The sequence below is a fragment of the Vulpes lagopus genome, chromosome 1 (genome assembly GCF_018345385.1).
Source record: "Vulpes lagopus strain Blue_001 chromosome 1, ASM1834538v1, whole genome shotgun sequence".
Classification (NCBI taxonomy): Eukaryota; Metazoa; Chordata; class Mammalia; order Carnivora; family Canidae; genus Vulpes; species Vulpes lagopus.
In genome coordinates this window covers 181,185,772-181,199,581 of record NC_054824.1, presented here as the reverse complement: position 1 = coordinate 181,199,581, position 13,810 = coordinate 181,185,772, and the positions used below count along the sequence as shown (strand labels likewise).

General features: G+C 42.3%; 2 protein-coding genes across 6 annotated transcripts in view; one reads left to right on the top strand and one right to left on the bottom strand.

Moving 5' to 3' along the window:
• Positions 1-2,373, bottom strand: part of LOC121492986 (unconventional myosin-XVI-like) — a 55,298-nt gene extending 52,925 nt beyond the window's left edge. The window contains exons 1-2 of one of the 2 annotated variants that reach the window (XR_005988357.1): positions 1,529-2,373; positions 1,234-1,432 (exon numbers count right to left, since the gene is read on the bottom strand). Coding sequence is in view for 1 of the 2 variants with exons in the window: in XM_041758394.1 (XP_041614328.1) it covers positions 1,234-1,307 (74 nt within the window). In the remaining variant the exon portion in view is untranslated. Of the gene's footprint in view, positions 1-1,233; positions 1,433-1,528 lie in introns of those variants that run through there. The other variant, XM_041758394.1, reaches the window with a different exon arrangement.
• DENND1B (DENN domain containing 1B) overlaps positions 851-13,810 on the top strand; it is a 259,630-nt gene continuing 246,670 nt past the window's right edge. For 3 of the 4 annotated variants that reach the window (XM_041758353.1, XM_041758364.1, XM_041758334.1), the window contains exons 1-2: positions 1,346-1,482; positions 3,008-3,072. In XM_041758353.1, coding sequence (XP_041614287.1) covers positions 1,454-1,482; positions 3,008-3,072 — 94 coding nt within the window. In that variant the 5' untranslated portion in view covers positions 1,346-1,453. Of the gene's footprint in view, positions 1,021-1,345; positions 1,483-3,007; positions 3,073-13,810 lie in introns of those variants that run through there. The other variant, XM_041758344.1, reaches the window with a different exon arrangement.

Below are 13,810 nucleotides of genomic sequence, written 5' to 3'. Positions count from 1 at the left end.
CGCCGTTCGGGGGTGGGTGGGGGTGGGGGTGGGGGTGGGGGCGGGGGGAGGGCCCGGAAGCGGGACCGTCGGGACCCAGGAAGGGAGTCGGGGGCCGGCCCGGGGCGGGGACGCAGGGGGCACCTTGCGTTTCTGGCTTGGGCACAACGCGGGCCGCCCCCCGCCCTGTCTCCTCCCCCGGCTCCCCCTCCCCCGGCTGCCCCGCGCGGCCCAGGTGAGGCCGCCGGCCGCCCCCCTCCCCCCTCCTCCCTCCCCCGGCTCCCTCCGGCGCGCTGCCCAGGTGAGGCCGAGGTCCTCCTCCCCAGCCCCCTTGCCCCCCTCGTCCTCTTGTCCCCCGCCCCCTCGCTCCCCCCAGTCTCCTCCCCGGGCTCCCGCGGGGCCCCAGGTGAGGCCGCCGGCCGCCCCCATCCCCCCCGCCGCCCCGTGTCCTCCCCCTCCCCCCTCCTCCCTCCCCCGTCCCCTCCCGCGCGCGGCCTAGGTGAGGCCGAGGTCCCCCTCCCCCGCCCCCTCGCCCCCCCGTCTCCTCCCCGGCTCCCGCGGGGCCCCAGGTGAGGCCGCCCCCCGCCCCCTCGCCCCCTCCCCCGCGCCCGCCGCCCCGTCCCCTCCCCCGTCCCCTCCCGCGCGCGGCCCAGGTGAGGCCGCCGGCCGCGCCCCCGCGCGCCCCTTCCCCCTCCCGGCGACTTCCTGGTCTGCGGAAGGTGCCGGAGCCGCGGCGGGCGGCGGGCGGCGGGGAACTGAGAGAGGCCGCGGCGGCGGGGGCGGCGGGGGCGGCGGGGCCGGGGGCGGGGGCGGGGGCCGGGCCACCGCGGCCGCTGTCACAAAAAGGCTCGGGGGGGGGCGGGGGGAGGCGCCCGGGCGCCGCCGACATGGGCCCGCCGCCGCCGCCGCCGCCGCTGCCGTGAGTCGCCTCCTTCCCCGCGGGGCGGCGCGACCCTCCGGCGGGGGCCGCGGGCGGGCAGCGGGCGCGGGGGCGGGACGCACGGCCCCAGCGCGACATGTCACCATGGACTGCAGGACCAAGTGAGTGGGGGCGGCGGGCGGCGGGCGGCGGGCGGGCGGCGGGAGGGACGGCGCTAGGCCGCAAAGCCTGCGCGGCTCCCCGGGGGCGGCTCCGGCGGCGGCTCCCGGCGGCCCCCGGCGGCCCCGCGTGTCTGGGCCGCGGCCGCCCCCGCGGGGAGGCCCGGGGTCCGCGCGCCGCGTCCGAGCCCCGCTGCTGCCCGGGGCGGCTGTTACCTGCCGGAGGTTCCTAACGTGAGGGCGACGGTCCCGGGGCTTCCCTCGCCGCTTCCCACTCGTCGTCTTCCCATTTCTCTCAGAAAACCGCCTGGGCCCCGGTAGCGGTCCGCACGGGCCCGGGACAGACCGCGGCAAGATGGTCTCCCGCGCGCGCTCCCAGAGGGGGCGGCGGTGCCGAGGTCTCCTCAGGAGGCTCCTGTGGTAAAAAGCGGTGGAAATGTGGGGACTTGGGCGTGGGTCTCAGAGGTAGGAGTTTTATGGGTCTTTTTTTTTTTCTCTCCCCGAAACTTACTTTGCAGAGAATTTCTCCTCCCTTTACAGCCTCTTCACACACACCCCCCGCCCCCGCCGCCCCCCCCCAGCTTAAAAACCTGAAACGGTGCATTTTTATTTGTCTTAGCGTGAAAGACTCGTCAAATTTCACAATGTGACTGAGCCCGGTATGGAATTTTTATACAGAAGAGACACTAAAAAATATTAGGGAAACGGGAGAATTGTGTGCTTTTCAGCATTTTCTTCAGTGTCTGGCAGTGTTGAGGGGGCGGGGTAAGGGATCGAAGCAGAATGCGTTATGCGTTTTGACATTAATTGGATTAGAAGAGAGGAAGTTACCAAAGTCCATGTTATTTCCACTGAAACAAGTTGAAAAGGGGAGGGCTGAGAAAACGCCTGTATTTGCAAATTGATTTATATAGCCCGTCACTTCCTGTGACTCTAGGTTCTTGTAATAAATTTAGAAAAAAAAATGTTAATTTGGAAGTCAAAAGTGGCATTACTCTGCTCTAGGAAGTACATACTAAAAACAGGCGATGTTACAGAGACGCTGAGGTCTCCTTCACAGGAATAACAGATTAACACTTTGGTCACGTGCACATTGCGGTATCAGATTTTGCTTGATCTTTTATCTTCCAGCAGAAAGAATAAAACAGAACTGTTAAAAAAAAATGTGTTTCAGTAGATTTCAATTTGCTTTTTGAAATTAAACCCAACGAGTTGGTTGAATGTGTGAGAAGTTAACAAAGACGTGGATTAACTTCTGAATGAAGCAAAGCAACCCTACTGTCAGTGGGGAAATCTAATATTGAGGTAGATGTCTATGTTAATTTCTCCAAAGATAATTGACAGAAAACACGGTTTTTGCTGTTGTTGTTAGCCTTTGAGTTTATGTACAGTGTGCTCCTTTGAGCGTGCTTTGCAATGATTACATTTCAAGAGAAGCCTATGCAAAGTGTCACATTTAAGGAGCATTGAAACTGTTTTACGGTGGTCTGGAATATGGCAGGTGGAGCCAGATATTTATCATTTACCCTTACACTGCAAGTGCTTTAAAAAAAAAAAAAAAAAGGCCTGAGAACCTGCTGGCCAGCTTTGTTGGCAGGGAAAAGTAGAAATTCTTAGGAGCATACTTGCTTTGCAAGTTCAGTTAAATAAGATAAAGTCCATGCTTTACGCTTATATAGCACTTAATACTTTTTACTTCCACATTAATTAGTTGATTTATAATCCACAATTATTATTCTTTTAAGTGAGCAAAGCACTTTATAGGTGAGAGAAGCAGGCTCAGAGGTTAAATGCTTGCCCCAGGTCTCCTAAGGTCACCTAAGCCTCTTACATTATTGAACTGGGAAAAAAAACCTTTTTTATTTTCGACATTGTGCTCATATAGTTATGTAGAATACACTGCAACAAGAACGAGGTTAGTTTTTTGAGTTAAGAAAATATAAACTCTGCAGAGATGCTTGTCAAAGGAAATAAATTCTTTTTCTTCTAGGGAAAACCCAGAAAGAACCTTTGACTTGGTATTGAAAGTGAAATGCCATGCCTCTGAAAACGAAGGTGTGTATGCTTTGTTCGTTCTTAAAATAACTGCATCTATCAAAACAAGTGTTAGTGTTGTAGACTGCTAGAACATGATAGTATCAGGATGATAATGGTCCTAAATGTGTATCCTGCATCTAGCGTCTCAAGGTGCTGTTAGGAAAGTTGATGCTAGGTCTTTGGCATGAGATTGTAGAAATCATGACTGTATCTGTGCAGCTTAAATTTCACCTGTACATTAAGGCAATGGAACTTAGAACCCAGCTTTATCACTGAGGGATCATTAGTTTCGGCAGTAGGGCACACTTTTAAAAATTTTCTTTCATTTGTCTTTGAGAACTTAGCTCCTTTTTTAAACATTAGTGAAAGTCCCCTTGCCAGTACAAGGGGAGGCACACCAATTCCCTTCTAATGTTTCCAGAATGCGGAATGCAGACCGGGTACCCCCTTCTGTTGGGTTTACCCCAGTAGCAGAGCACTTTCAGAGGGAGGTAAATAATTGTGTGACATTACCTGGAAGGGGTTCACTGCCAGTTCTGTGTAATTTCCTGGAAAGAGGAGGAAACTTTGGTCAGTTTCTTCGCCATTTTTGTCATATGTAGTATGTGTGCACAGGGAGGTGCATAGAAAGGAATGAGAGCTGTCTCTTCCTGCTTATTTCCTTTGGATATGTCCTTGTGTGATATGTTTTCATGGCTCTTTCCAGTGTGATTTCACTTGCCGTGTACTTAGATTCTAGATAACATGGTGAGTAAGTGTGGGATTTTCTGGAGACTAGCTGTCCATTCTAAAGACTTGGTAGAAAGTCTGCTGACACTCTTAGCTCCAGAAACTGCCCAGCAATTATATGCTTTTAAGCAATTTGGAGCTGCACACCTTAAAATAGAGGAGCCCAACCCAGCTTGTGGTGAAATGGGTGTGGCTAATTTTAGGTAGGAAGTCACACATGTTCCTGACTCCTGCTCTGCCTGCTGTACTTCTGGGCCTGTTTGAACTGTAGCTGGGATCAGGTTTGTCCCCAGGCACGGAGTGATCCTAGGTTGTAGAGAGCTTTTTCCAAATAAAAAAGTTATCTTTTGTTGTCCTATATGAATTAAAGTTGGTCCACTTACATTCTTTCTAGGCACAGCCAAGTTCTCTTTGAAGACTCACTCACATGGATACATTATTTTTTTCAGCTCCAATTTAAATCTATTCTTTAGTGTATTTATGGAATGAATAAATCTTCAGAATATCTGTATCATAACATTAGTTCAGGTGGGTGAATTAATGCTCACCTGCTGTGTTTGTAAAACAGGCCAAACTCCTTTGGAAAACATGATTTTTCTGTAATTTTAAATGCATGCTGAAGTAATTTTGAACAAGGATCAATCTACCTTATTTAATACCTGATCTGTACTTATGTCAGATTGTGACCTTTCATAAAGACTTCTAAGTCTTTTACTCTTTCCTTCCTCCCTTTGCCCTTTTCCATTTTTAGGAACTAGTTATTCCAGTTTTTATCTTCTACTAGTGCCCTTTTTATTTTTTGCCTTTTTTGCTGCTGTTATTTTTTAAATCGTTACTCATCAGAAGCATCCTCATGTGTATTTTAACAACTTATCAAGCACAGTGACGTTGAGAATATAACAAATGGTTAAACACTTCAGCCTCTCTGTAGGATGCAATTGGTCCGTTCTACCCGTATATTCCATTAATATAACTCATGGACAGCAAATTCTAAAGAGTTTTAATAAAGCTAAAGTCAACTGTATAAGAAGCATAAACAACTTTTCTTCTTTCAGTTGTGACTTAAATAGTATAAATATGACTAATATTTTAGGGTCTAACAAGATATACTTTTTTGTGTTTTAAATCTTATGTCAAATTGAGAGTTTGGTGTTTCTAAATGTTATTAATTTTCTACTTTATTGATGAACATTAAAGAGAAAATATCCAGAAATAGTTAAAGAGTTATTGGAATATTCATATTTAACTGTCAATAAAACTTATTTATTTAATGAATCTGATATGTGTATTAATTTATTTAAAGTAGGATAGTTTTTTGTTTTTTGTTTTTGCTAACATTCCAATGAACGTGGATAACATTTTTTATAACATAATAAATCTGGAAAACAAAAATGTGTAAATTAGGGTGTTTCAGGGCAAAAAATAAAACCAATTTATTTTTAATTTTTAATTTTTTTAAAGATTTTATTTTATTTATTAATGAGAGACACACACAGAGAGAGGCAGAGACACAGGCAGAGGGAGAAGCAGGCTCCATGCAGGGAGCCCCATGTGGGACTCGATCCCAGGACTCCGGGATCACACCCTGAGATGAAGGCAGTACTAAACTGCTGAGCCACCCAGGCTGCGCCCTAAAACCAATTTAAGTAATGAGGGAACCTGATAGTTTATATGACAGGAAGTCTAGATGTAGGTCATTATAGATCCAGGTTCTTTCTGCATCTCAGCCCTACCACTTACAGTAGTTGGTATCATTGGAAGATTTAGATTCCTTGTGGTTATAGGATGGCTGTCAAGAGAAATTGGAACTCTACTTTCTCTTTTATGACCTTGGGGGTGACAGACACGGGCTTTTCATGGTACTTTGCTTAGAGCCAGAAAATTTCTTTCCCATAATCTTCCAGAACATTGGATCCTGGTGGCCCACATTGGCATGGGTGTAACCATACCTAAAATAACCATACCCCATTGGTGGGGTAGTGATAGAGGGGTCAATGGCAAGTTTATTATGATTTATTATTACTAAACAACTGACAAGGAATAGTTGTTGGGACATCAATTAAAATGCTCTTGATTTTTTCAGAATATTGGTCTATTTCTTATTTTTTTAGATTTTATTTATTTGAGAGAGAGCACACATGATTGGGGGCTGGGAGAAGGGGAGGGAGAGGGAGAGGGAAAGGGAGAAGCTGGCTGCTTGCTGAGCAGGGAGCCAAAGACTGAGCTCCATCCCAGGACCCTAAGATCATGACCTGAGCCTAAGTGAGCAACCTAGGCACCCCTGTTAGCTTATTTTTTGAAGATTATCTGTTTGATCCAATAGAAAAATACCATGCTCAGGTTATATTTGGTTTATGCTAAGATTGAGGATATTACATTAAGATATTTGGCATGTTTCTCTTGTTTACTTGCTAATAGGTTTTGAATTCTTTCATTTATTGTATGTAGTTTACTTCATAAATATCTTTAGAGACAACTTATTATTTAAGTTTTAGTTGGTGTTTTGAGATGGCATGAGTTGTTTTAGAACACTAGAAAATCATTTTACATGGAGGGCCCCACAAATTCAAACAATTGCCGTGAGATGGTTGGTTGTGTTTCCCTATCATGTCCCCTTGTGTTGGTAGAACCGGTTCTGATGGGTGTCTGACAGACTGGTTGGCCCGTATTTTCACGGATGTCTCCTTGGCGGGACAATTTCCTTAATAACTTCTGCTGCAACTATTCAAGAGGGAAGTCCCAAAATTTAGATTTTAATAACTGTTCCTTGGTAGATTTCCAAGGGAATTGCTGTTGTCACTCTTCTCTTTGCTTGTCTTTCATGCTTCCCAGCAGTCAGCGAAGAAGAGCCAGCTGTGATGGCCTCTCCTCAGTTCTAACAGCAGAAGTTATTGTTACCACACTGCCCCCGCATTCCCCAAAGCGGTTCAAGACTTCAGGGAAGTGAAAAGTAACACTTCCGCAATACAAGGTTGAGGATGCCTCCTCTTCGGGTTTTTCTTTGGACAGTGGCTTTGATGCTCTAGCTTTTTCTTTTATATTTTGTTGATCACTTACCTCAAGTGGTAGCAGCACTAGTAGTAGTAGTAGCGTTAGCAGCAGTGGCAGCAGGACGGCTAATAATACTTCCATAGCACACTCTGCTGTGCTCAGTTCTGGCTGTTGTACCTATACTAACGGATTAAATCTCACAGATGTCCTTCGGGATGGGAAATGTTTATCTTCATTTTGCACGAGAAGAAGCTGAAGCACAGAGAGATGAAGAAATTGGCTGGCTCCAGAGTCTGTATTTTAATCTATTGCTTTTTAATAGGTTTAATCTAATTAAAAATGTCTGCTCTGCTGCCTCTGGTTGTGTGGTGACCTCGAATCAGCTCTAAGTAGGCTGCATTATTGCCATGTGAGGAAATAGAGTATAAACTCTATGTGGTACAGGTATACTATTTTTAAACAGGAATGCAGTGTCCTCCCTGAAATTAATGAATCAAGGGTAATTCCACATAAAAAATCCCTGAACTTTTTCCTTGTGGGTATTGATGCTGACTCAGAATATCCCCCTTCCCCACAACTCCTCTTTTTTAGGATTTATGTTATGTCTCCGTGTTTAGTGAATCCTTCATCTAACAATCTCAGCTGTTTATGTGTAGTTTTCAGCACATCTTTATTAAGTCTTATTTTCTTTATTCCTGTCTGTTTAGAATAATTTCTCTTAGGAAACAAATGTTCTTTTGCTACCGACTTTCCACTTTTGTGAACCTGTTCAATCCAGTACCAAGTTAACCACCTTTCTGATCTTGAGCTATGTTAATAGCTTAACTGCTTCTTACTCATTTCCTAAATCAGAACTTTAGGCCAAAGGATCCTAACTTAGTATCTCCCCCTGCCCTGTACAAGAAAGGGTATTTCTAGGCTCGCTCTTGCATTTGACAGTTTTGTCTCTAGGGATACTGTTCACACAGAATCTACAGCATTTGGTTTCTGCCTATATTTTAGCACTTACTGTTCCTATAGATATGTCTAATATTGTAATATATAGACACATATAGCTGGGTCTAAGTGTTGGCTCTGCTTAAAATAAAGTCTTTAAGAAATAGGCCATGACTTATTAATATGTATCCTTAGAGAAAAGCTTAGCACAGTATCTGGCATGTTTAGTGAATATTTACAGAATGAATAAAATAAATTGGACCTAGCATAGTGCCAACCATGGTTCATATAAATGATCAGATTTTTGTTTTTAAAGATTTTATTTATTTATTCTGAGAGACAGAGAGAGAGAGACAATGACAAAGGCAGAGGGAGAAGCAGGCTCTCTGCCAGGAGCCCAATGTGGGGCTCCATCCCAGGACCCCGGGGTCATGCCCTGGGCCAAAGGCAAACTCTCAACCACTGAGCCACCCAGGTGTCTCAATGATCAAATTAATTCACTGAGAGCTGCTTGTAGAGTGATCTGAAGTGTGCACTGGTATGACAGGGGCGGGGACAGTAGAAATATATGACCATGTGTATCTTGGACCTGTAGGCTTGTTTAGGGATATTCTGTGCTTACACTCTTCCCCTTCAAGACCCACATCTGCTTGTTGTCCTCTCACATCACAAGATTTATTGGGTCCATTGCTATATACGTATGTTTTGGAGTCTACCTTAAAACTTATTTATACCTGTCCACACATACCTGAAACCCAATGAAAACCTAACATTTGGAAAGTCGAATTTTGGTGAATCATATACAATAAGGTGGTTTGGGAGACTTTAGATATTGCCCAACATGGAAGAAAAATCTTTGAGTAAAATACAGTTACTGGGTTTTTGCTCTAGCTGTGTGTTCATTGCAGAGCTCTGAGTTGCCCTCAGTCTTGGTGCACGTGGATGAATTGGAGTCATCCTGACTGGAAGTGTTAGCTTCATATCATAGACTGTTGAAGAAAACGAAACTTTAATTTTTTTTGTACTTGCTAACCAAGAACAAAACTCAGTGTGGTTCTTTAGAACTGTATCCTTGAGATAAGTCATTTTTGGTTTTATAAAAAAATAGTTAAGAATAGCAGTACTTTTTTTTTACATTTGGCTTTGGAACCTTATGTGCTTCCTGACACAGCTGCCGGCAAGTGTAAAAAGCAAATCAAATTTCAACATCCAATATTTGTTGACTAGTACGTTGATAGGGCTGCTGCCGAGTTTATATTTTAATAGTTTGATTATGACTTGTCTCATTGGGTACTCTTATTTGTTCACATGTTCTTTAGTTTTGCTGCTTTAATCCAAGGTCTCTTCTTGATTTTTGATGTTGATGATCCCTACTGTTACCTGCGGGGTGTTCAGGGTGATGGTGCCTCTGCTGCCCTTCTCTTCACAGTGGTATGCTGTTGGGCTGTTGCTTGGGCACTGCTGTGTGGCCACAGTGCTACAAGTTTGTGCAGATTTTTTCCTTGGAACATTCTTGTTTCTGTGACCTTCAAGGTAGTTTGTTCCTGATAGTCTTTTGATAATATTCTCTCATTTGGAGGATTATTTAATCCTCAAGTAATATCCTTTATTTTCCTCCAGATTTTTATTTTTGATAAGCAAGGTACAGGACAACCATTCACCTTTTAAAAGATATGTTTTAAAGTATATATACAATATTAGCACTAGACATTCTGGGGGTATTTTAAGCAGGCAGCCATAGTTATAATTTAAAATAACAATGAAAATCAAGGGCGTTAAGTGTGAACTATGTTCTCAATCAATTCCAAAAGAATCTTTCTTCCCTGAAGATATTTTTTAATATTTAACATTCAGAAATTGTTTCCACTTTCAAACTCTTAGGCTTATGCTAAAGTAATATTATATACATGCTAGAAGAGATCTTTTACTTGAAGATTTCTTTTTAAAGATTTTTTTAACTTGAGCCAGAATGCATTAAAGACACCTTGAGAAGGTCCTGAAATACTGTGCTGTTTTTATATATTTAAATTGAATGGTTTTCCTATTGTTGTATTTATTTTGGACATAGTTAGACTCTTATTTTATATAAATTAAGAGTAAGTTAATTTATTCCAGGTAGTGATTTATTCGTAGGAAAGGGTGTCTTGTTTCGTGTTTCCATGGTGATTCAGTCATTTTTTTTTGCTTTTTTGGGAACTTGCCAAAAGTGCTCCTCAATTGATTTTTTTTTTTTAAAGAGGTATTTAGGAAGTTGGTATCACTTGGGGTCTTAGGGCACATTGCAGAAGAGAACAGAGGAATAACAGAACTGGAAGTTTCCTTAAAGAGGGGAATTGGCTTTGGTGGACCTTAGAATTCCAGCCCCGGTACCCCCTCCACTGTCACCCTGCAGGTGCTATTGTCCTCATGCTGTCCTGTGACTGCATAAGATGCTCAGTATGAGCATTAAACAGGCCTTCTCCACACCAGGCACTCTAGTTTCAAAGCTACCCCTCTTCTCACTTCTCTTCAATAATAATTTCTTTAAGTAGGTGGTGTTACTTAATGCATTTATCTGATTAAAGTAATTCATAGTGAGGTGTGAACAACTGATAGACAGCCCTCAAGGGAGCATTTTAATTTTAAAGAAAGCCTTGTAAAGCTGAATTAATTAAAAAGATGTAGTTTGCTATAGTGGAAAGCTCTCTGAACTAAAGATCAAATATACCTCTCTCAGTTTCTAGTTAGGTTTTTACCATTTCTTCCCCCATCTATATTGATACTCCCATTTGTAGATGAACAGCTTTAATAAGTGTGTAAGAGTATTTATGTATTCAGTGAATTTCATTAAGATGTTTTTTGTTTATAAGTTTTCACTTAATAAAGCTATAACATTATGGTTATAAAAAAGCGTTTTAAAATCAATTTATTTTTTTCTGATTTGGCTTCCAGTTAGATGTTTTACAGAAGTAGTAATAAAAATAATATTTAGTACTTAGAGTACGTCAGTAAATGTGCTCAGAGCCTATATTTCCAATTTATCTTCTTGACAGCTATATGAAGAAGGGGCTGTAAACTTTTTCTTTTTCTTTTTCTTTTTTTAAGATTTTATTTATTCATGAGAGAGAGAGAGAGAGAGAGAGAGAGGGGCAGAGACACAGGCAGAGGGAAAAGCAGGCTCCATGCAGGGAGCTCGATATGGGACTCCATCCTGGGTCTCCAGGATTACACCCTGGGCTGGAGGTGGCGTTAAACCACTGAGCCACCCGGGCTGCCCGTATAAACTCTTTCATAAAGATGAGGAAATGGAAGCTCGGAAAGGTTAAGTAGCTTGCCCAGGTCACACAGCTGTAAGAGGTGGGATTGGTATTTGAACCAGTTTTTCTGATTCTAGAGCCTGAACTAGAACAGTTAACATCGTGCTGCCTTTAAAATACAAGTCATCCTTTTCTAATAGTGTTGACATTTTTCTCAGCAATTTTTGAAAGTCATTCATTTCGGAAATCCACGTCTAATTCTAGGCTTGATCAGAATTGTTGTGATACGAATTTTTAGTAGACGTGAAAAGGTGACAATGGAAAGAAGAGCATACACACCGTATAAGATATTCAGCCCTCTTTCATTCATTCATTGAATGTTTCTGAGTGTCAGGCACAGATGAAAAGCAGTTAAAAAGATGATGTTCTCAGAGTTTCTTTTTCTAAAAATTTTTTGTATATTTTTTTATTGGAGTTTGATTTGCCAACACATAGCATAACACCCATTGCTCATCTCAGAGTTTCTTTTTTTTTTTTTAAATTCTTTTTTTTTTTTTTTAATTTATGATAGTCACAGAGAGAGAGAGAGAGGCAGAGACATAGGCAGAGGGAGAAGCAGGCTCCATGCACTGGGAGCCCGACGTGGGATTCGATCCCGGGTCTCCAGGATCGCGCCCTGGGCCAAAGGCAGGCGCCAAACTACTGCGCCACCCAGGGATCCCTCATCTCAGAGTTTCAATCAGTGATTGTCATAGTGTAGGAAAGGGCTGTTGGAGAGGTTGCAGTGTGTAGCAGTGAGTCTAAACAGGACACGTGACTTTGTGCGGGGAGTACGGGAGACAGTGGGGGAGAGGGCCGAGGGCAGAGTCAGGGCTAGTCCTCAGGTGATGGAGGGAGAGACAGTGAGATACTATCTTGTCAGCTCTGAGATGGGTACCTGGCTGTTATCTTTTTCTGGAGTTGGTTGGAGTTTTAATTCACATTCAAAATCTGATGTGAATAAGAGTTAAAGAATATATTACTTTTAATATAAACATTTATATCTAATGAAGATAATTAAGGAGCACACACTGCTGCGGTGCAGTCTGCCCTGGTAGGCGGTTGTGTGTGTTTAGTTTTGTTCACTCAGAGCCTAAAACAGCGTCTGTCCCAAGGTGTGTGTTCAGTGAATATTTGTTGAGTGGTGGAAGCACAATTTTCAAGGTATTGAAGTGGCTTCTAAAGAAAAGGAATGAGGGTCTCCTGGGTGGCTCAGTTGGTTAAGCATCTGCCTTCGGCTCAGGTCATGATCCCAGGGTCCAACCCCATTTTGGGCTCCCTGCTTAGTGGACAGCTTGCTGCTCCCTCTCCTTCTGTCCCTCCCCGCTGTGTGTGCTCTCTCTCTGTCTCTCTCTCTCGCTCTATCTCAAATAAGTAAATTCTCAAAAGGAATGGAAATTGTAAAGGGTATTGAGACTATAATAATTATTGTTAAATTCATTTGTTTTCTAAATTATTACAATTATAGAACTGATGAAATTTGTGAAAGTGAAGCTACAGAAGTCAGAGATATAAAAAGAAGTTGCTGAGTAATATTCCTTTTGCTTTCTGTCTGTGGCAGTTATTTTCTGCCTTGAGTTTGATCTTTATCACCCTGACAACTTGCCAGTCACTGGATTTTAGGTCTGTGAGGACAAGTACTTCTTTGGACCTCTTGTAGATTTCCAGAAAACGTGTCTTCCATATGGATGATATTCAATAATTACTTGTTAAGTTGTACTCTGTTAATAAAGTAAAATTAGTAAAAGGTTGTGCTGTGCTTTTAAAACCTATTGTAGATTTCTTACGTCTTTAAAAATTTTTTTAATGTAAAAGAACTTTAAAAGGCTGTACATTTTTATATCACAAGTAATAGATGCTGTATTTAAAACTTTTTTTAATAGAGCTGTGTTGATAAACCACAAACTCTGTAACTTAGTAGGCAGAGCCGGTAAAGATCAGATAGAGCCTTTTCCTCTTTCAGTTCCTTCTTATTTATCATTTGAATCTGAAAATAAAGTGTAGAGCTATCAGTTGAGGACATCTGATGGTCTTCTGCAATGTGTAAGTGTCCAGAAATTAGTCATTTCAAAACTAGTTTGTCTTAGTTTGGTAGCAGAAATGTACCAAGTATAAGGATATGTGTAGTAGTCAAATTTATCATTAATTAAAATTGAGCTGTCCTTTAAAATTTTGTCACCTGGGTGATTGTAACATTTAGCCTTCTTTTAAATTTTGGTAAGAGAGTATTTGAAATGACTTATGAATTTGTGTAGAAAACATTGGTTGAAATGAAACCAAATAAGTTCAGATGTGTTTTAATATGCTAGGGCACTGTATGTCCTCAGGATCTGTACATTAAAAATACAGTTGCTATGAAATAAACAAGTTTATAAGTGGTTCAGAAAGGATTCTTAAATGGCTTTTTTTTTTTTTTTTTTTTGAGATTCCAGGGTACTTTGGATATGATATTTGAAAGAGGAAGTTGGGATTCTTTTTCTTGGAAGAGGAAGTTGTTTAATATTTGGGGAATTTTTTTTTTCAAGGCCTTGGTCACTGATACTCTTTTGTATAAACTAGAATAGTGTTTTCTGTTTAGTACTTATAAGCAATTAATGAGGTTAATTTGATTTTGAGATAATGTGTTATCTCTTTATTTTGTACTTATTTCTACAGAGAATGTGAGAACTAAATTTTGAAGTTGTAGTTTTGCTATATAAAATGTGTAATTTTGGTAATGAATATCTGCAGAATAATTATTAACGATAAGGGCAACACGATTTCATCAAGATTATGTGTTGGTTGTATTCACTATATGGGTTTAGACGTGTTATTGAAGAAATAAT